Source organism: Lepisma saccharinum, chromosome 12 (genome assembly GCF_977018435.1).
Source record: "Lepisma saccharinum chromosome 12, izLepSacc3.1, whole genome shotgun sequence".
In the NCBI taxonomy this organism is placed as follows: domain Eukaryota; kingdom Metazoa; phylum Arthropoda; class Insecta; order Zygentoma; family Lepismatidae; genus Lepisma; species Lepisma saccharinum.
The window spans coordinates 30,264,434-30,285,765 of NC_139240.1; the positions used below are offsets into that span (position 1 = coordinate 30,264,434).

Genomic DNA, 21,332 nt, shown 5'->3' on the forward strand with positions numbered 1-21,332 from the left:
CCTCCTCATAGATCCCACTCTTCCTATTATCTTGCTCCTTTACGGATATGCCAGAAGATGCAAATTGGTGATGTAGTGAACAGTAAGTTTTGTTTTGTGTGTGTACATAAGCGCATGGATATTCTATACTGTAAGAATTACATAACAATTCACAAAATCAACTCACAGTCTATAGGGTCAGAAAGAAGAAGTGTGTTCTCCCGAAACATTACAACAAAAATTGTGTTTATATCCTTGTAACAATTGTTAACTACAAGAGAAATAATTCTACAATGCAAGCAATATGTACACTCTTGTTCACATAAAGTGGCATATTTTATAAGGTTGGTCAGTTTAAGGATGCTCCACTTTATCTGAACAAGAATGCACACAAGAAATTATGCTGTAATATTTGTGCATTCAGTTATGTGCATATGGTTAAGAACTTGTTCCCGAGATGCTATTTTGCTGTCTGAAGATAACTTCTGACGTTTCACAATAGTGTGATGGTACGGAGAAGAATATCTCATAATGGCACTATTCTAAGGCATACACACACACACACACACACATATTTTTCCCTGAGTATAAGAGAGCATGGTTATCCTTACCTCTGGAGATATCACAGCTTGGATCTTCAATAAAATGTTATCCAACAAGTTCCCTTCAAATGTCTCAATAATCTTGTGCTTCCTTCCACTATCTGAACAACACAAACGGCACAATGATAAATATTTCTCCATACTCTCCACACTTGTCAAGGCATGATGGGAAACATTATCAGAAATGCTTGTTACATTGGCACTATATGAAGATGAACTTCCATCACATGCTTTAACTGTAGGTTCAGTAGATACATCAGAACCGTGATCTGTATTTCCACCCAAGTTCACATAAACTCCCTCACTGGCACTATTAACTGAATACAACAAGGAGTTATGTTTAGGTTTGATTGAAACTTTCAATTCATGATTCAGAGTCATGTCATTCACCTTATCGGAAGTTCCCGCAGTCAAACCTCCATTGTCATCTTCATCTGGGTTTGTACCTAGGGGAACAGGCACTGCATTGTGATGAGGCTTGTGCCTCCCTTGATGCGTGACATCCAAACATTTCTTAGAAAAATGCTTGTGACAAAGAGTCTTCCATCTGAATACTTTCTCAGGAAGGTTTCTGAAATCCTCACATCCCGAATTCTTCATCCATTTTTCACATCTGAAATAGTAAGATGACTTAGTGATACGAAGGTCACTGTGATTAGAAAATTGCATTTATTTTCATGTGTAGCAGACAGAACCTCGATATATATATACCACCAACATACCTCATACCCATGGCCTCCACTCCATAGAATCCTTCCTCACCAACAGACTAAAACCCCACAACCCCAGCACTAATTTCCTGACCCATCTAGCCCACCTTGTCTTCACATGCAACAACTTCACCTTCGAGAACAAGCACTATCTTCAAATCCGGGGCACAGCCATGGGTACCAGAATAGCTCCATCTTATGCGAACCTTCTCATGGGCAAACTTCAAGAGACCCAATCCCGGAAACCTCTCCTCTAGCTCCATTTCATCGATGACATCTTCATGCTCTGGACACATGGAGAACCTATCATCCCTGTCCACCTTCCTAGACCAACTAAACCATTTCAGCTCCATCAAGTTCACCTGGACCCACTCCACCAACCAAATCACCTTCCTGGATGTGGATGTCCACAAGGAAGGTCATTTGGAAACCTCTATCCACATCAAACCTACCAACCATATGCAATACCTACACTTAATAATAATAATAATAAATTCTTTATTTCCGTAGACCCATATCCATGGGTGTGGAAAACATCATACAAATACTAAATATTTCAAAAGGAGTAAGATTACAATGAAAAGAACAAAATGCAAACACAAAAATACAAATAAATCATATGGGTTAAACATAAACAGTTATAAGTGTCACATACTAAACTTGTAAAAGAGATAATCCAAATATAGGAGACATACAATATCAAAAGAATTTAAATGCTTCAATTTACTAATCCAGTATAACTTTTGAAATTCATTGAAATTATATAGAGGTATATCTGTTAAATACTGTTTAATTGATTTCAGTTTCTTGTGAGTTTCTGTAATTTGTTTGATGTGTGTGGGAAGTTAGTTATGGTATTTTATTCCTGCAACATGAGGTGATTTGTCTGAGAGAACAGCTCCCGTCCGTTCCACACCAAGAAAGCCATCCCATTCTTCCTGGCCCTCAGAGGTCAACGCTTCAACACCACAACACCTCCGCCTACACCAAACCTTGATCAACTGCGGATATTCTTCCACCCTGGTCACCAAACAAATATCCCGAGCTGCTTCATACACCTCCACCAAGAAACCTGCCACCAATCCCTCTGTACTTGTCACCAAATATCACCACCACCTCAACAAAATCAGACACACAGTACGTTCCCTCCTTCCCCTCCTGCACAGTGATCCTGACACCAGAAACATTCCGCATGTAGTTGTTCTGCGGAACACTGCTAGAGAGACAGAAAACCAAGATGGCGCAGCCAATGGAGCCAGCTGAAGTTAGAGGCGTGATTCGCTTTTACTTCTTGAAAGGAAAAATTGCAAAATAAATCCACGATGAACTTGAGTTCGTGTACAGAGGGAATGCTCCATCATTTGACACAGTGGTAATGTACGTAGAAGGTTTCAATGTGGTGCAGCAAGTCTGCAAGATGAACAATGTTGCAGAATTGTGAAGAAAGTGGAGTACCTCGTGCACACAGTCCATTACCATTACAACCATCGGAAGGGAAATGAACGTTAGTTAGGAGTCGGAATATACCATAATGCTGACGAAAGGAGCGGAGCTTATCCACAACACCCCCACCTCTCCCATTCTGCCCAGGAGATGGTGACACATGCAGGTACATTGGGTTTCAAAATTCTTCCTCACCTTCCGATTACCTGGACCTTGCACCCAGACACAGGGTGTCTACAACAATGGCATCTGCAAGTTCGTACATCGATGGAAGAATTGTGTAACTCTGGGCGGAGTTTATGTGAAGAAGGACTGATTCGTTCACAAAAACTAATGGGCGTTACTGGATTCTTTCTGGGCAATAATTATTACTTCATGAATGTCCCTTGTATTTCAGTTGAACAAAGAGAAATCATTAAGTTACAAGTGTATGGACTGCACTTCAAAGCTCGATAGTGAAATTTCTTTTGACTGAAACCTTGCAAAAACAAATGTGTTGCGCTAGAACAAAGACTGTAGCTACAATCAATGAAGTACTGGGACCACATTCTTACTTTAGCATTGATACCGATATAAGTAATCCTACAAGATATTTCCTATTTTCACTCAATATTTTGAGTAAAGCAAGGGGTATGCAGAAAAAGCTTAGTGAATAGTGTACCCCATATAAAACTTCTGGAATCACTTCAAGTTATGTTAAGGACATTATGTTTCACATGTATTTCAAATTACGTAAATTGCCAATTCAGGCCATTGAGCAAGTTTCATTCATATCAGCACAATGAACTGACGAGAGTAATAAATTTGTCACAAAGTGTATTGGTTTAGTATTATTCCAAAGTTTGACAATTCAGATTTTCACTTTGACCAAATATGAAATGTTGAGAAAAATTCGCTTGTATTAGAAGTAAAACTGGAAACACATGTACGAGGGTTGTTTGAAAAATAAGGTTAACAATGCACAGATGACAGCACCATAATCGAAAGTTTGATCCTTCAAATGAGCCCTTGCAGTGTTTCGCCCAGTGTGTTGTGAGGTTATTGTTTGATCACGCGAAGAAGGTGAATGTGAGTTCACCTGTTCAGACGTCAATGGTTTTTATGGCTAAAATCCATGAAATGAAGTTCGAATTGTTGGATCATCCACCCTATTCATCCAACTTCCATTTATTTCCTAACCTCAAAGATGGTTTGGAGGACAACAATTTTCCGATAATGATAAAGTGATTCATGCTGTGAACTGTTATTTTGCAGACCAGGAGAAATAATTTTATAAAAACGGTGTAATGGCTTTGGAACGTCGTTGGACAAAATGTGTCGAGCTCAATGAGACTATGTTGAAAAATAATGGACAAAATGTGTCGAGCTCAATGAGACTATGTTGAAAAATAAATACAAGTTGATCAAATTTATTAGTATTTTCTGATTCTTTTACCTTACTTTTCAAACAACCCTCGAAGTAAGAAGTGCATTGTTTAATACTGATTACAAGTTTTGGAATTTTGTATATAAGAAATCATGACAAAAAATCAATTTTCTTTAAAAAAAAGACTGAAAATGTGTCAGCTATACATAATTTGTAAACATGTTCTAGTAACGTGTATTACAGTGGAACCTCAATTTTACATTTTCCCACATGGCACATTCAATGTTCGTGGTCCCAACAGGGCAAAATGCTGTAAAATTTTCCTGCATTTTAAGTTATTTCATATTGGTCCCCTGAAAAACGTAAAACCGAGCCTCTACTGTATTTACTGTGAACTATTTGTGTCCTACTTTTTCCTTATAGTGCTCTGAACATAAAAGATGGGGAGGGGGGCCATCCCTACAATTTAGAAACTCTCATTAGTGCAATCTATAACCATATGCAAGGTCTTTGAGAGTAAAAAGAGAAATGTTTAGTTAGTTTGCCACCAGATGGCTTTGATTTAGAAAAAGGGGCGTGGCTAAGAAATACCGGACATCAGAGAAAAGCGAGCCTCGTGTGGGAACTTCACTTTCCACTGATTAGCTGAGGTTAAAGCACGTTAAGTTGAGTTCTTTTAAGTGTTAAAAGGGACATACTCGGAATGGAGCAAAGTCCAGGGAAGTAGCGGTTTTTTTACGTTGTTTTATGTATAGAGGGCTGCATTACCTACCCACTGCCCGCTTGCCCGCGAGGACAGGTATACCTGCTCGACTGCCCATGGCAACGAGTCGACTTGCGTCTTTACCCAGGTTCTTGTTCTTCAAGGCGCTCTGCGCTTACAAGGTAACTGGGCATTCAACAAGACCCGGGCACCTGCAAAACCTGCTGGAAGGAAACAGCCCTCCGGCAGCGTGTCGCTCCAGGTGTTTCATCACCATGTGGACAGCTACAGCCAGTGTTGCCTACTTACGTAGCTCCTAAATCCTACGAAGTCCTAGAAGGAGCTCTCTCCTCCAAGGAGAATTTATATACTTGGCATTTTCAGTTCAGCGTAAGCAGTTTTTATCTTATTGCCAGGAAATGCACGCAGTATTACAGCTTCATTTATCTAAATGAATGATCGAGCAAACAAAAATCTCCTCACTGAAAACTAATTGTTTTTCATTGCATGGTGCCTTAACCAGGCACGCAGTGGCGCAACCAGAGCGGGCAGGGTGCATTGCTCACAACCTTGGACGGAAATTAAGTCTAGCAGAGGGGTCAGGGTGGGGGTCAAACATTAAAGTACAAGTAAAAACAGGCTAGCAGAATTTAAGAGTAGCAAGGCTAAAGGGTATTCAAGATGGAATTAATTTTCATATTTTTCTTGCATTTTCATTCCAGACGGCCAACGGCACCTGCAAAGGGGGGGGGGGGAATGGAGGGGTAATTGCAACCCCTTGATTTCAAATTTTACGAAAGTAGAAATATGTTATAAAATATTATACACTCTCATCAAGTTCAATGCCGTAGCAAAGGGGTAGCGGGAGTCGGCCCTGAGCGCCGAACGATCTAAGTGAGAAAAGTTTAAAAACAGAGAATGCTATGGCGGCCCGTGATATTATTTGCTATTAATGTTGGTTTGTTACGAGTTGGATGAATTGATTATGTAATACGTTGCTGCATGTGAAAAGAAAATATTGTAGATGGAAATTTTACATGCCATATGTATGTACATTCGGAATGCATTTATCATGCACTTTCTTTCTTTCAAAAACAGTTTGTGTGCTTGTTTTCCATTATTAGCTAATGTGAAATTGACGTGTTGAAAAAAATATTTCTAATCCTCTGTTTCAACACAAATACGTGAGAATGGACTTCTACCCCCTCTTTGCGTGCCCTTTTTGCGTGATTTATGAGGATAATAATGCCTTTCATGCTACTTTATTACTATTATTGTGATTGTTGTTGTTGGTACGTTTATCCAAGTACTTGAAACCCCCCTCCCCAAACGAGGGTAACGGCAATGCCCCTGGCTGGCTACGGCCCTGGTGTTCGCAGTAGAACAGTGTGTTGTTCGACTCGCGACCTCGGCGTCGAACGTGACATGTTTCAGTCCTACCCTATATCATTATATATACGTATATTGGTTGTTTACGATATATACTTATGGATCCTGTGCCACGGAAAACCTATTTCAATGTGTGTGTGTGTGGGGGGCGGGGGTAGCAACATTCGTAAATCTCATTTCATTGGTGATGTGGCTTACGAAGCTTTGAGTTCCCTTTTTTAAGTAGTGAAAATCTATTGCAGTTGGCAACACCGCAGAACGGTGTGGGCGCGGTGCAGTTTCTACTCGAAGCAACTACGTCATGCAGAGGGAGGGGTCTGCAGTTGATGGAAAGAACGAACTGAGACCTACTAGGTATCGTAAGACTGCGGGTACCCGGCGGGTCTACAATGCCTGCCAGGAACGATCTTGGCAGGTGGTCAGACAAGCTGCTCAAGCGAGGGTGTTGCGCAGGTTGCATGGCATTTCAGGAGTGATGTCTCGCGAACGGGTCTGCTCCAGGTCTTGTGCAGGCCTCTGTTTATGTAGTGTATTTAGTTGGGCTATTTTAGTTAAAGCACAGCACACTTTGTTCTATTCTGAGATAGGTCTTTTGGGAAAAAATAATATTAAAATTGGATATTAAATTGAAATTACTATAATCCCTTTTCTATAAATAAAGTGTTAGGAAGTCTTAGTTAGAAATACATCTTTATGTAAAGATTTAATTGTATAATTTAATTTGTGTAAAATTGTTTCTTGGTTATTTATTGAATTTATTTTGGGGTTTATGTTGTTATTAATATCATTTATGTTGTCTCAAGCCCTTCAGGAATGATGTTAAATAAACCTCTTTACAAGCCTTTATGTATAATTCCTAAAAACCTACAATTTTATGGCTTAAGCCTTCCACTGCCATTTTTAAGTTATATTTTTTCTAGGTTAATGTACCAACTTTAGTTGTAGAGCCTTGTGTCCTAATAAAGAACAATATTTCTTGAGTAAATAATTCCAAAGAACGTGCAATAAGAACTAACTAACTAACTCCCTAGCCTTCTTAAACCAGAAGGTTCATGGCTGCAGCAACACAGGCCTTCCATCTGTCCCTATCTTGAGCAAGATCTATATACTCTTTTCCATCCCTACCGATTTCCTTTAGGTCTATCTCAACATGTGGCCGCGGTGGCTCAGTCGGTAACGCGTCTGACTACCATGCTAAAGGTACCGGGTTCGATCCCCGGCCGGTTCAAATCCGGGAACTTTTCTAACGGTGGAAGCGGCCCCGGCGCCCACCCAGCGTCGAATAACATGGGTACCTGGGGGAAACCCTGGGGGGTAAAGGCGGTCAGGGGCGTGATGCTGATCACATCACCCCCACTAACGACCGGATCAAGAAAGTGTGGGGCGTTACCCCCACACCCCCTATACGCCTTCATGGCGTGGTGCTATGCACAGGGGAACACTTTACTTTTTACTATCTCAACATTGTCCCCCCATCTTCGTCTTGGCCTTCCTACAGGTCTCTTACCATCAGGTTTCCCAACAACAATCCGGTAAACTCTTCTCTCCTCTCCCATTCGTGCCACATGGCCTGCCCACCTAAGTCTTCTTGATTTAATCATTCTAATAATATCTGGACATGAATACAAATTATGTAGTTCTAAATTATGTAACCTTCTCCACTCACCTGTCTCCTCATCCCTTTTAGGTCCAAAGATTTTCCTAAGGATCTTATTTTCAAATACTCTCAATTTATGTTCCTCTTTCAATGTAAGGGACCAAGTTTCACACCCATATAATACTACAGGCAAAATTACTGTTTTGTATATTTTAACTTTTAGTTTCTTAGATATTAACCGAGAAGACAAAAGTTTATGAAGAGAGAAGTAACATGCATTTCCTGAATTAAGCCTACTTTTTATTTCCTCTTTAATATCATTTTCACTTGTTAATATTACACCTAAGTATTTGAATTTGGAAACTGGTTCAAACGAGTTGTTATCAATAATTAGATTTTGATTATTACCTAACACTTGGTTTCGGCCTGTAAGCATATATTTAGTTTTCTCTTTGTTAACTTCCAAACCTATCTCTTTAGCAGTTGTGAAAAATATTTTAGCATTATTCTTAATTGTATTTATATCATCCCCTAATAAGTCTACATCATCTGCATATGCTAACAACTGAGTCACACCATTTAATTTTAGTCCTTCGTTACTTTCTCTTACCTTCCTAACAGCATATTCTAAGGCAAAATTAAAGAGCAATGGAGATAATGCATCTCCTTGTTTTAACCCATCATGAATTGTAAATTTGTCAGACACATTAACACCCACACGAATTTTACTTTCTGTTTCACTGGTGCATACTTTTATCAAGCTTCTTAGGTATTCCAAACTCTACTAATATACCGGGTGTCCGAGAAGTGTTTGTATGAAAACAAAAATTAACTGTATCCGCTATATGCAACATAGACATGAAAAAATAGTACCAAAATGTTCGGAAACTATTCAAGTTTTTTTTGTTTCAGATTTCTGTACCGTTGCAGTAGTGTAGCAGTGCCAGTATCCAGCAAACCGGAAATGTACACAAATCAGAAAAAGGCTGAGTGTGTCCTGTGGTTTCACGAGAGCAGGTCACAAAAAACAGTGCAGAGACAGTTTCAAACATCGTGCGTATCTGTGGTAAAGAGCCCCCTCATGAGGTGAGGAAGTCGACCATGGGCAACCCGAAGGTGAACGTTTGGTGCACGCTGCTGCATGACAGAATAATCAAACCATTCTTTTTCTGTGAGGACACCGTAACATCTGGAGTGTATCTCGACATGTTGCAATTGTTTGCTGTTCCTCAATTGCTAGAATACCACCCAGATGTTATCTTTCAACAAGACGGTGCACCGCCACATTGGAGTCTGGAGGTTCGTTCCTACCTTGAACAGACATTTCCTGGAAAATGGATTGGTCGAGATGGACCGACTGTGTGGCCTGAACGATCTCCAGACATAACCCCTTTAGATTTTTTCTATGGAGTTATGTGAAAGACAATGTCTACAGAACTCCTGCATCCGATCTTGCAACTCTGCAACAACGGATAACCCAAGTCATCACATCAATCCCTCCTTTGATGTTGGCTAATGCATGGCGAAAAGTTGAATTTTGACTAGATGTACTCCGTGCTACCAAGGGTGCTCACGTGGAGATTTATTGATTTCTTTCCTATTGCCAATAAGACTTGAATAGTTTCCGAACATTTTGGTACCATTTTTTCATGTCTATGTTGCATATAGCGGATACAGTTAATTTTTGTTTTCATACAAAGACTTCTCGGACACCCGGTATTATATAATTTATCTCTTTTGACTGAATCATATGCTTTTTTTAAATCAATGAATAGCTGATGGACATTTTGATTATATTCCCACTTTTTTTCAAGTGTCTGTCTAATGTGAAAAATTTGATCTGTAGTTGATCTGTTACGTTTAAATCCACATTGATAATCACCTATAATTTCATTAGCATATGGGGTTAGTCTTGTTAAAAGAATGTTAGATAATATTTTATATGTTGTTGAGAGTAGAGAAATTCCACTGTAATTATTGCAGTTCATTTTATTACCTTTTTTAAACACAGGAACAATTATGGATTCTTTCCACTGTTGAGGGATTTCTTCTTTATTTCATATTAAACAAATTAATTTATGAATTTGGCATATTAACGAATTTCCACCATATTTAATTAACTCAGCTGGTATTAAATCAATGCCAGGTGCTTTGTTATTCTTTAGCCTTTTAATAGCATCTTTAACTTCAGTCAAGATAGGTTCTGGAACTAAAGGTTCTGCTGTGTGTACTTCATTTACTTCTGATTTATCTCCTACATGAACATTTAAAAGGTCATTAAAGTGGTTCTTCCATCTATTTAGAATATCGCTTGGGTCAGCTAGAAAATCACCGTCTTTATCTTTTATCAAGTATACTTTAGGTTGCCACCCATTTCTAAATTCATTTACACCTTTATATAAATCTCCAATGTTTTTGTTTTTGCTGTTTGTTTCAATTTCGTTAATTTTGCTTTTCAAGTAATATCTTATTTTACTTCTAAACGTGTGGTTAACTTCTCGCTTTATTCTATTATAATTACTTAGATTTGTATCATCAGAGTTATTTAACCACCTACGTCTAGCCTGATTTCTTATTTCTATTAGATTATTACATTCATTATCAAACCATGGCTTACTTTTTTTTGGTTTATGGTATCCTATAAATTCTTTAGCTGCTGATTCCATTGCATTACGTATGTGCTCCCAATTCTTATTTACGTCTGTTTCATTTATATTTTCATCACCATTTAAATCCTGCAAAACATCAAATCTATTTGACAGTTTAATTTGGTAATCTTTCTCAATTCTTTCATCAGCAAATTTTCCTCTATTAAAATTCTCTTAATTTAGCAATTACTAAATAATGGTCACTGGCATAGTCAGCACCTCTATGTGTATGAACATCAATTATACTAGTATGCCTTCTCCTATCGATGAGAATATGATCTATGTGATTATGAGTTTTACCATCTGGAGAAGACCAACTATATTTATGGATATCTTTATGTTTAAAAGTGGTACTTTTCACAATTAAATTCTTTGAGGTTGCAAAAGTAATCAATCTTATACCATTATCATTACTTTCTTTACCAATTGTGGGTTTAAATGTCTCTTCTTTGCCAATCTGTGCATTACAGTCACCTAACAGAATTTTGATATCATACTGAGAAAATCTATCGAAGACCTGTTCTAACTCTCCATAAAAATCATCTTTAGTATTATCATCTTTATCTTCCGTTGGTGCATGTATGTTTATTAAAATAATGTTACACCACCTACCCTGTAAAACTGCATATGATATCCTATCATTAATAAATTCTACTGTTTAAAGAGCCGAGATAATTCTATTATTTATGAAAAAGCCTGTTCCAAAAATTATGATTTTCAGTACCACTGGCCACCTAACTTCCTGGACAGCTACTACATCTAATTTATACTTAACTATCTCATTAACTGTACACTGAAATGCCCCAGGCCGTGCAATAAGAAGCTGTTCAAAAATCCTTTCATATTTTGAATGGATTAGTTAATGTGAATGGACTACATACACAGTAAACACGCTTTAAAAAAGCAAATTCTGATTAAAAATATTACATATGCCAACTGACTTTAACACTAGGCACTTACCTTTCTTTATCTTTGATTGGAAATCGAAAGAAAGAAATTTCTGGACAGTTTTTAGCGTAATTTGTGCATCCTTTGTAGAAACAGCGCATACCACCTTTAGTCATTGCGGAAGGTTTACAGACACTATATAAAATTGGAAAAGTAAACTTTAGTATACTTCTACTGCATTTTTGCTTTCACAATATGTAGTGATAACAATATATTACCATAAAAGAGGAAATAATTGTGAAACATCTTAGTGTAACTGGTCACCCTAGGTGTGTACCTATTTCAGGTTTCAATTTTCATAAAAATTTCCCTTTCTTACCTAAAGTTGGATCTGGACTTCCCTTTATCAAGGGAGATTTTCCTTCATGTATCAGCACAGCTTCTGTCAAGCGCAGCACAGAAAGCAGGAAGGAGCAAGCAGTGTTCTGCCAATGCTGTTTTCAGTGGAGGAACTGATCACGGAGGTCACGTGTTTTAATAGCCACTCTACCGCTGTCTCTTTGGCTCCCTCACCCTCCCCATGTACAATCAGGGAGGAAACCCGTTCATCAGAAGGTTCAATGGAATATGATCAGTGGAATACATAAGCTGGTCCTGAAGTTCAAGTAATTTACTTACATTATGGATTAGAAGCTTGTTTAATAGCTGGCATAATATATAATGAGCACGGAATGGATCTATATTTGTATTATCTTTGCGCATCATAGGATATAGAAAAAATCAGTTTTCATTTTCCATACTTTTACATTTATTAGGTTTTGGCCCATATCTTGCATGTTATAGTTATTTTTACATATTGCTTCCATATTTCAGAACATTTCTCAACATATACTCCATACTCGTGCAATCACTACACTACATGTCCTCTTATGACCAAAAGAGTTGGGTGAATTTCTTGCAAATAACTGACAAATTTGAAATAAACTCCATTACTTCTTGTGATATTGACAACAGAGGTAAATTAGCGTTCAAATACTTACAACAAAATTTTATATTCATTGTTTTCGAAACAGAAAATGAAAATGCATTTTGTGCTGTTTTATAATTAATGGCAATGCAAGCGTACTGTATTTTATGTAGCTCGTGTAGTGTCTTATATTTTAAAAAGGTATTTTTTTACAATTAAAAGTCGACACGGTTTAAAATTACTTATGTGAAATTTAGAAATTTCGCACTTCCGCATTGCACAATTTATGGTTAAATCTTATTAAATTCAAAGATCCACTGTCTTTAAAAAGCAGTGACGTGGTACCATCTCTGCTCCAGATGCCATACCCTTAGTAAATGGAGACAGTGGATTTTCGAAATTAATAGCATTTAACTGTAAATTGTGCAATGCGGAAGTGTGAAATTTCTAAATTTCACATAAGTAAATCTAACTCCATATTTTGGTGAAAATAACTAATTATGTATTTACATATTTAGCATATTTTTAGTACATATAAATCTGTTCCCTGATAATGAGCAATTACCCATATATTACAGCCAAATGCATAAAAATAAATGAAAAAGTAGGGCTGAGCCAATACCGATGCATCTGCATCAGCCGATATTAGTAGTATTTGTATCAGAAATTATCAGTTAGAATTTATTTACCGATACTTTTTCGTAACATTCATAACATCTAATTATCCTGGAAGGTATGCGAAGTTTGAAGTTTTCACTAATTTTTCACCAGCATTGTGGGAAAGCTGCATTTTGTGCATACATACCAGCTATTTTAATATTCTCGTGTAATTCTCAAATATTTAAAAACAAGTTGATACATATAATTGAAGTGGCATACTTACACAATAATATTATCAACATTTTGAACAACTTTCTAAAATTGTTACAAGTAGGGGTGTGCGGGATCCCGAAAGTTGGGATCTGGATCAGGGAAATGACTTCCCAACTTTTTGGGATCCCAAGCAGAATTTGTAGAATTTGAGATTTCCAGAGCTTCAGGAAATTTTGAACATTTCCCGTCCTGAAAATTTCCTCACTTATTCGACAAATTGCAAATTTTTCTTGTCCCGAATGTTGGGATTTAAAAAAAATTCCACCCTGACGAAAAAAATTCCTGTTCTGAACACCCCTAGTTACAAGTTTCAAGTATCGGTGGGAATCTGTAAGAATATCGGCATCGTTTCAAAATGGTATCGGCTCAGTTATAACCTCATCAGCTTGGCCCCAAGAATGCAATGCATGCAAGTAACGCTGACATTAAGCAATGTTAATAAACAACTTTCTTGGCACCATATGCTCTGCTATGAACCAGTCAATTATACTATTCAATGACACAAGTTACCTCTGCAGCATTTGTATGCAACCCTTTGCACTGTTTTCCATGTGTGAACCATGTCAGTCTTAAGCAAACCATTGTTATTAAAAAATATTCCCTGGTTTCATGATTTTATTGTGAGGAACTTACGGAGCATGTCATAATTACCATATTTGTGTGTGCATAATGTGCACCCTGGTTTTTGATGGAGAAAAGATTGAATTGTTGTTCTAAGTCCACTTTATGCACAGAAAGGCTAATTGGGACTGGACCTACAGTTTAAAGTGGGATCCGAACCACTATGTGCCTCCACTGGGTATCGAACCCGGTACTCCTTGACTACAAGGCGACGACGCTACCACTGCGCCATCGGGGTAGCCTTGATGGAGAAAAGAGAAACAATTATATCTCTCATTTACTGCGCAGTGCAATTCATAAAGGTATTGCTACGCCAATCAAGAGCAAATAACATCATACCTATTCAATGAGTCACCTGTTGCTAAGTGGACCAAGAGAAGAAAATCGTCTTGTGTATACTGTCACGTCCTGGGGTGAGACAGACACACACAGGGACGTACCTGTGTGGTGGGGATCGTCGGCCGGTCACTCTACTCAACCTAGCGTATCCATATACGGAGTTCACGGGAAGAGTAGGAGACATACCCTTCTCTGATATGCCTACGGACTAGCCTGGCCTATTTTAGTGCATAAAGTTATAAGACTAGTGACTTCATGATAGCAACAAAAAAAGGGGGGGAGTGTAAGTGCGAGAGGTATTCCAAAAGAGATGGGAGTGTCTGTGTAGTGTATGTGTGTGGGGAATACTTACATTAAATAGTATAATCCTAGATGTCTCTTTCTACTGTGGTGGCAGGAGTGCCTTCATACGCACGACTGCTCCAGGTATTCTTAGGTCTTCGTCTTAAAGTAAACCCTTAGGCTATTACCTTAACAACAGTCACTGTGGACTCATATGATATTGGAAATCATGGGGGATAACAGATCAAGCAAAACGTTGGATTTTATAGTTTAATAAGCAACAAAACAAATAAAGAATAAAAAATAAGATGTGATACAAGGACCATGGTCTACAAGCATTTAAGGCTTAGTCATGATTACAATATGACTACATTGACCCCTGGGGGGTTTTTGTGTTAATTACATTTTAAGACACTATGCTAACGGATAAGAATCCTTCACTTTCTACAGTGTAAACAATGATATAAGGGCAGGCGTACAAATATGGCCCTTCTGACATTAGTTCGTTTGATCCAAACATAGCTCTCCTAACAACGGAGGTGTGTCATTATACCAATGAATTTACTTATTATGATCCTAGCTAATTCTGGGTATGTATGTTAGTATAATTGCTGGTGTTTGTAAGTGTAGTAGTGTATGGGCAGAAAGTGTGCCATACTTGGAATATAGGGGAGTTTATCCCTTGGGGAAGTTAGTTAGTTACCGTACTAAGTATTCATTAAATAGTTACAAAAGATCATTCTTACCTTCGTAAGAAGGGTCTGTTACCACCAAAGAATCTCAGCGATCGTCTCTGGTGAGGGTGTCGATGAGGGTAACAGACTGAATTCAAAAGCGTTCTGCATGACGTTTTAAAGTCAGATTATCAGCAAGTGGGAGGTTCCTTGCTCTGTGCAGTGCTCCCCCACGGGTCAAAAAAGGAGGGGGATAGTGGTGGAATGGAGGGCAAAACCACAAAAAGGAAAAAGGGGGAGTTAAGCCATATGTGTATTGGTGACGCCATATCCTATGCTTGGGAACAAGGGTCCTGTTGTGCCCTATGTGCTTACGCCGGGGAGTTATCACTCTAGCAGGAAATCGGCGGAACCAAAAAGGGTAGCTGTTCCGTTTGATTAATATGTCTGGGGCGGTTAGACATCAACTAACCTTCAACCTTCCCAGTATGGTGCTGGCAAAGAATGCCTTCATTCAAAGTTCTTATTAGCACATGTGCACAGGCAGGGATCTAACAGGGGTCCCATTATGATCACTATTCAGTTGCAAAGTTCTTAGGAATTAAATATGGCATACTCTGATATAAGTTGTAGGCCCTGAAACAAAATCTACCTAGGGAGCGTACAGGGTGATCACTGCCAGAGAGGACTCCATTTGCAAATTAAAAAAAAAAAGAAATGTCCAAATTTCTGGAGGTGACAATCTCCTCCTCCTTAAAATTGACTTATTTTCCCAAATAAGTGTTTGTAGTTCGGGGTAACAGCCCTAGAGGGTAAGAAGTGTCAAGGGTCTGCCTTATATGTTGACCCTTTAGTGTTAAGTACCATTAGTAATTTACTTCTTTTTATTTGTTATGTGTCTCAAACTCAATACTTCTACCATGGTGATATTACCAACCCATGCCACCTCCCCCTCCACTGTGTTTAGCATCTTAAAGCTTTCAATTCTGTAACCATCTTGTTTATTCTGTAGCAGATTTAATTTACGTTATGGATTTGGAGTGTTCAGGAAGTTATTTTCTATTATTTCTCGCCCACCAAATACTACTGATATGCATCCCATGTGATGGGAGGTGCACTCTTGAATTCTGCCAGAACAGCACCACTTTTCGTGGTGTCGTAAAATGTTCAATTACACAGTGGAAAATCATGGGAAACGGCCATTTCAATTTTATAGTGTTTCTTTTAAAATTATTATTATTATTAAAGAAATCCAACCTGGTAATTTGTACATACAGTGACATAGTGAAAATACACGTGGTATCATGTTGGCTGTCCGAATTATTCCCTGCATAATATACACTGGAGAGGCGAAGGCATACTGTGTCCTGCAGTTCCAAGAAACAAAGTCTGTTCTGACTAAACGACAACAGTGGAGGATGAAAGTTGAGAAAGAGTTACCAACGAAGAAAAGCATATGGAAGTCCTACTTGATTTGTTTGCTTCCGTGGGCTCATTCGAAAGATTCCTTTGTGGAATGTCTGTCGGTGCAGGTATGAGTCTCGCAACTCAAAGATGATGAGACCGGAGTTCCTCAGGTTAATGTCCGTTCACTGCCGGGGTGAACGCAATGCAATTGCGAAATACAAGAGGACAAAAAGGGCTGGCAGTGATCGGAGAAAGGTCAGATTCCTTTGAGAGAGAGGAGAGCTGGAGGTTTTGAGAGAGAGAGAGAGGGGTTCGAGACTCTGGGTGCCCGAACAGGGTAAGTTCCACCTTCCCTCGTGGGTCAATCCATATGAAGTCATACAACATGGTTGCTTGATCATTTTTTAAAAAGTTTATTTTTTGTGTGGTGTGAGCCTCATATGTTGACAGTTCAGAACCACTGATATTTTATTTTTACTATCACCGATTTGAAGATGGCGGACATTTTTCTTATCATGGCACGTGTCATTTTCTCCATTTGTAAGCATCAGCGGCAACTTTCTTATCTCAGCTCTGGTAAGTCCTACGTCAATGAGACAAAATTTGTGATGTTAAGCACATTATAGGCTACAATTATATTTCTGTGTAATTTCCTAAATATTATTCCTTCATAATAAATTTTAAGGTTAAAATTGTGTATTTTAATCGCTCAAAATGACATTTTTTTTTTTTTAGGGGGAAGGCACTTTGTTTGACACTTGATTGTTTTCTGCAAGTACCTGTGTACCAATAGTGTGTGTCAAAATTATTTGAAGCTTCAGACTTTAATCCTCTTTTTTCTACAGTCATAAACATGTACTTTTTGTTAAAAAAATCCAAGTTCAGGGTTAAATATCTCTGGTGGGCAGTTGTTTAAAAATCTGAAATTTGCACACAATATAGTACTCCATGATAAGTAACTTCAGTAAAAAAATTTGAGTTTGAGATTCAATTGGTTTAAGAGATACAATACTCGTGAAAAATTCACTATTTTGCATTAAATATGGTATGCTTAATTTAATTTCTTATTAACATTTTGTAAACTGTAATTTGGAATGTCAATGAACAACATTCCAATCCTGAAATGGATCTGTAATAAAGTATATATACGAGGGCATGCTCAAAAGTAATCCTTCCTATGTTTTTATTTTCTTTGTTACCTTTGTAAATGCATTTTGGATGTTGAGCAACCATACATGACAATTTGTAGCACATTTTCTGCAGTTAGAAACTAGATCACTGCACGCTACTTCAGGCGCTTCACCAACATTGCATGGTTACATGATGCCACTTTCCTCGCAATATTTCAGCAACCCCTGGCGATAGAAGTTTGAAACCTTCAATGGAGAAGCAGGAAAGTCTTATAAGTGCAATGTATGTATGTACCAACTTTAGTTGTAGAGCCTTGTGTCCTAATAAAGAACAATATTTCTTGAGTAAATAATTCCAAAGGACGTGCAATAAGAACTAACTAACTAACTCCCTAGCCTTCTTAAACCAGAAGGTTCATGGCTGCAGCAACACAGGCCTTCCATCTGTCCCTATCTTGAGCAAGTTCTATATACTCTACCGATCATCCCTACCGATTTCCTTTAGGTCCATCTCAACGTTGTCCCTCCATCTTCATCTTGGTCTTCCTACAGGTCTCTTACCATCAGGTTTCCCAACAAGAATCCTGTAAACTCCTCTTTCCTCTCCCATTCGTGCCACATGGCCTGCCCACCTAAGTCTTCTTGATTTAATCATTCTAATAATATCTGGACATGAATACAAATCATGTAGTTCTAAGTTATGTAACCTTCTCCACTCACCTGTCTCCTCATCCCTTTTAGGTCCAAAGATTTTCCTAAGGATCTTATTTTCAAATACTCTCAATTTATGTTCCTCTTTCAATGTAAGGGACCAAGTTTCTCATCCATATAATACTACAGGCAAAATTACTGTTTTGTATATTTTAACTTTTAGTTTCTTAGATATTAAATGAGAAGACAGAAGTTTATGAAGAGAGAAGTAACATGCATTTCCTGAATTAAGCCTACTTTTTATTTCCTCTTTAATATCATTTTCATTTGTTAATATTACTCATAAGTATTTGAATTTGGAAACTGGTTCAAACGAGTTGTTATCAATAACTAAATTTTGATTATTACCTAACACTTGGTTTCGGCCTGTAAGCATATATTTAGTTTTCTCTTTGTTAACTTCCAAACCTATCTCTTTAGCAGTTTTGAAAAATATTTTAGCATTATTCTTAATTGTATTCACATCATCCCCCAGTAAGTCTACATCATCTGCATATGCTAACAACTGAGTCACACCATTTAAATTTAGTCCTTCTTTAGTTTCTTTTACCTTCCTAACAGCATATTCGCAAAATTAAAGAGCAATGGAGATAATGCATCTCCTTGTTTTAACCCATCATGAATTGTAAATTTGTCAGACATATTAATACCCACACGAATTTTACTTTCTGTTTCACTGGTGCATATTTTTATCATACTAACAAGCTTCTTAGGTATTCCAAACTCTACTAATATATTATATAATTTATCTCTTTTGACCGAATCATATGCTTTTTTGTACTATATGGAGTACTATATTGTGTGCAAATTTCAGATTTTTAAACAACTGCCCACTAGAGATATTTAACCCTGAACTTGGATTTTTTTTTAACAAAAAGTACATGTTTATGACCCTGTAGAAAAAAAAAGGATTGAAGTCTCAAGCTTCAAATAATTTTGGCACACACTATTGGTACACAGGTACTTGCACAAAAAAATTCAAGTGTCAAACAAACTGCCTTCCCCTAAAAAAAATGTCATTTTGAGCGATTAAAATACACAATTTTGACCTTAAAATTTATTATGAAGGAATAATATTTAGGAAATTACACAGAAATATAATTGTAGCCTATAATGTGCTTAACATCACAGATTTTGTCTCATTGTCATAGGACTTACTAGAGCTGAGATAAAAAAGTTGCTGCTGATGCTTACAAATGGAGAAAATGACGCGTGCCATGATAAAAAAAATGCCTGCCATCTTCAACTCGGTGGTAGTAAAAATAAAATATCAGTGGTTCTAAACTGTCAACATATGAGGCTCACACCACACAAAAAATAAACTTATTAAAAAATGATCAAGCAACCATGTTATATGACTTCATATCCATTGACCCTTGTGTGTCTGTCATTCTCAATCATGAAGTATATGGGTTCATAAACATATTTCACTTCGTTTATTTAATCTGGTCAAGTGTGTCCCTTTTGGGGGACATGTACTAAGTGAATGGGGAGCCTTTAGGGCTACGTTAAACTTTGGACCTAGTCCACAGTCTCATTTAACATTGATGGTCAGACACTGGATTTCCCTTTGCACCGACAACTCCTACACATAAATGGTTTGTACAAATTACCAGTGCTTTTCTAAATTGGAAATTTACCCTCCACCGCCATGCTGAAATGCATGTTCCTAGTGGCAAAGTGCAGAACCAGTAGTGTATGTGTGGGACAATTTGAATAAAAACTTGTTGACATGAGGCAGAGATGTGCTGTTCAACCATGAAACACAAGCCTAGCTCTACCCGACAAATCCAAATGCAAAAACACAAAGGTTTATACGTTTTAGATCAGTATTTATCTTGGGTGCATTCAGATGTTGTTACTATCGTTCAATTTTTAATGGTTATAGTTTTGTGATGTTTGTATGAACTCGTAATAAACAATGTCGAAACAAGACAACATTCGATTTGCCACTGGGGCATGCATACTTGCATCGATGGTCCCGACTAACGTAGAAAAAAAGATACACACCCGTATAATGAAGATATGTTTCATAAGTTACCAACAATAAAACCACAAAAAAAGTTTGGTAAAGCTCAGAATATTTGCAGTTTTGCTATCTGGAGAGTGCAAAGTCCTACATTCACATCAAGTGGATTCTTAGGTTCTTCATTAAGGCTCGCATAACCACTTTTTATAGATGGAAAATAATTATTTCCCAAGTGGGATTTTATTACTCTACCTTTTACTTTTATTTAGGGGAACTAAGAGTACAGGTTTATCTGTAGAAAGCATGATTTGCTCTTGGGTTTCACTATTCCTTCCCTGCATCTGATGTCCAGTTGGTGAATCTAATGTTCCAAGTTCGCTTGGTCAGGGACTCTTAAACGATCGGGTATGTATCTGTTTACTTTCTTCCAGCACAGAGTTGTTATCACCTTAAGATTTGGCACACAACAGTTCCAATTAAAGTCTTGGTTGAGCCTGTATTTTTTTTCTGAAATTTCTACATGGTATATCTGGTGTGTGCCAAATGGTAAAGAGAAGACCAGTCTGTTTCAAGAAAGATGATGATAAACATAGATGATACTTCAGCACTTTTATTGAAAGTGTGTAAAAATATGAGTGTTATGATTTTTCTGAAATTTGTTTCTATCTGTGCTACAATTAGAAACACAATCATTTTTGTATATCATTTCTATATTCCACTTAAATATGAGGCCCCAGACAAAAGAAATGTATTCTACAAAATTTATTTGAAAATTATTACACTTATGCAACAAATATCACTCAACCCCCTTTCCAACTTTAAATTTTCGAGAACACATCACCCTTCCCCTACAAAGGCAATAAGAATTTTCGAAATATCATTCGACTCATCACATACAATTTCATGTGACGACTTGCATTTTAGTATAAATTCTTTTAATTTTAATATTAGTCCAATCATTTGGCCCAAGTTTCTTTTGTTTTATTGTGATTTCATCATGCTATAAATGCAATTTTAACATGGCCCGATTTCGA

The 21,332-nt window shown here is 37.5% G+C and overlaps 1 protein-coding gene across 3 annotated transcripts in view; it reads right to left on the bottom strand.

Moving 5' to 3' along the window:
- Positions 1-21,332, bottom strand: part of LOC145996420 (uncharacterized) — a 45,550-nt gene that overhangs the window by 21,781 nt on the left and 2,437 nt on the right. For 2 of the 3 annotated variants that reach the window (XM_083132884.1, XM_083132885.1), the window contains exons 2-3: positions 11,398-11,520; positions 591-1,194 (exon numbers count right to left, since the gene is read on the bottom strand). In XM_083132884.1, coding sequence (XP_082989010.1) covers positions 591-1,194; positions 11,398-11,501 — 708 coding nt within the window. In that variant the 5' untranslated portion in view covers positions 11,502-11,520. The remainder of the gene's footprint in view (positions 1-590; positions 1,195-11,397; positions 11,521-21,332) is intronic. The other variant, XM_083132886.1, reaches the window with a different exon arrangement.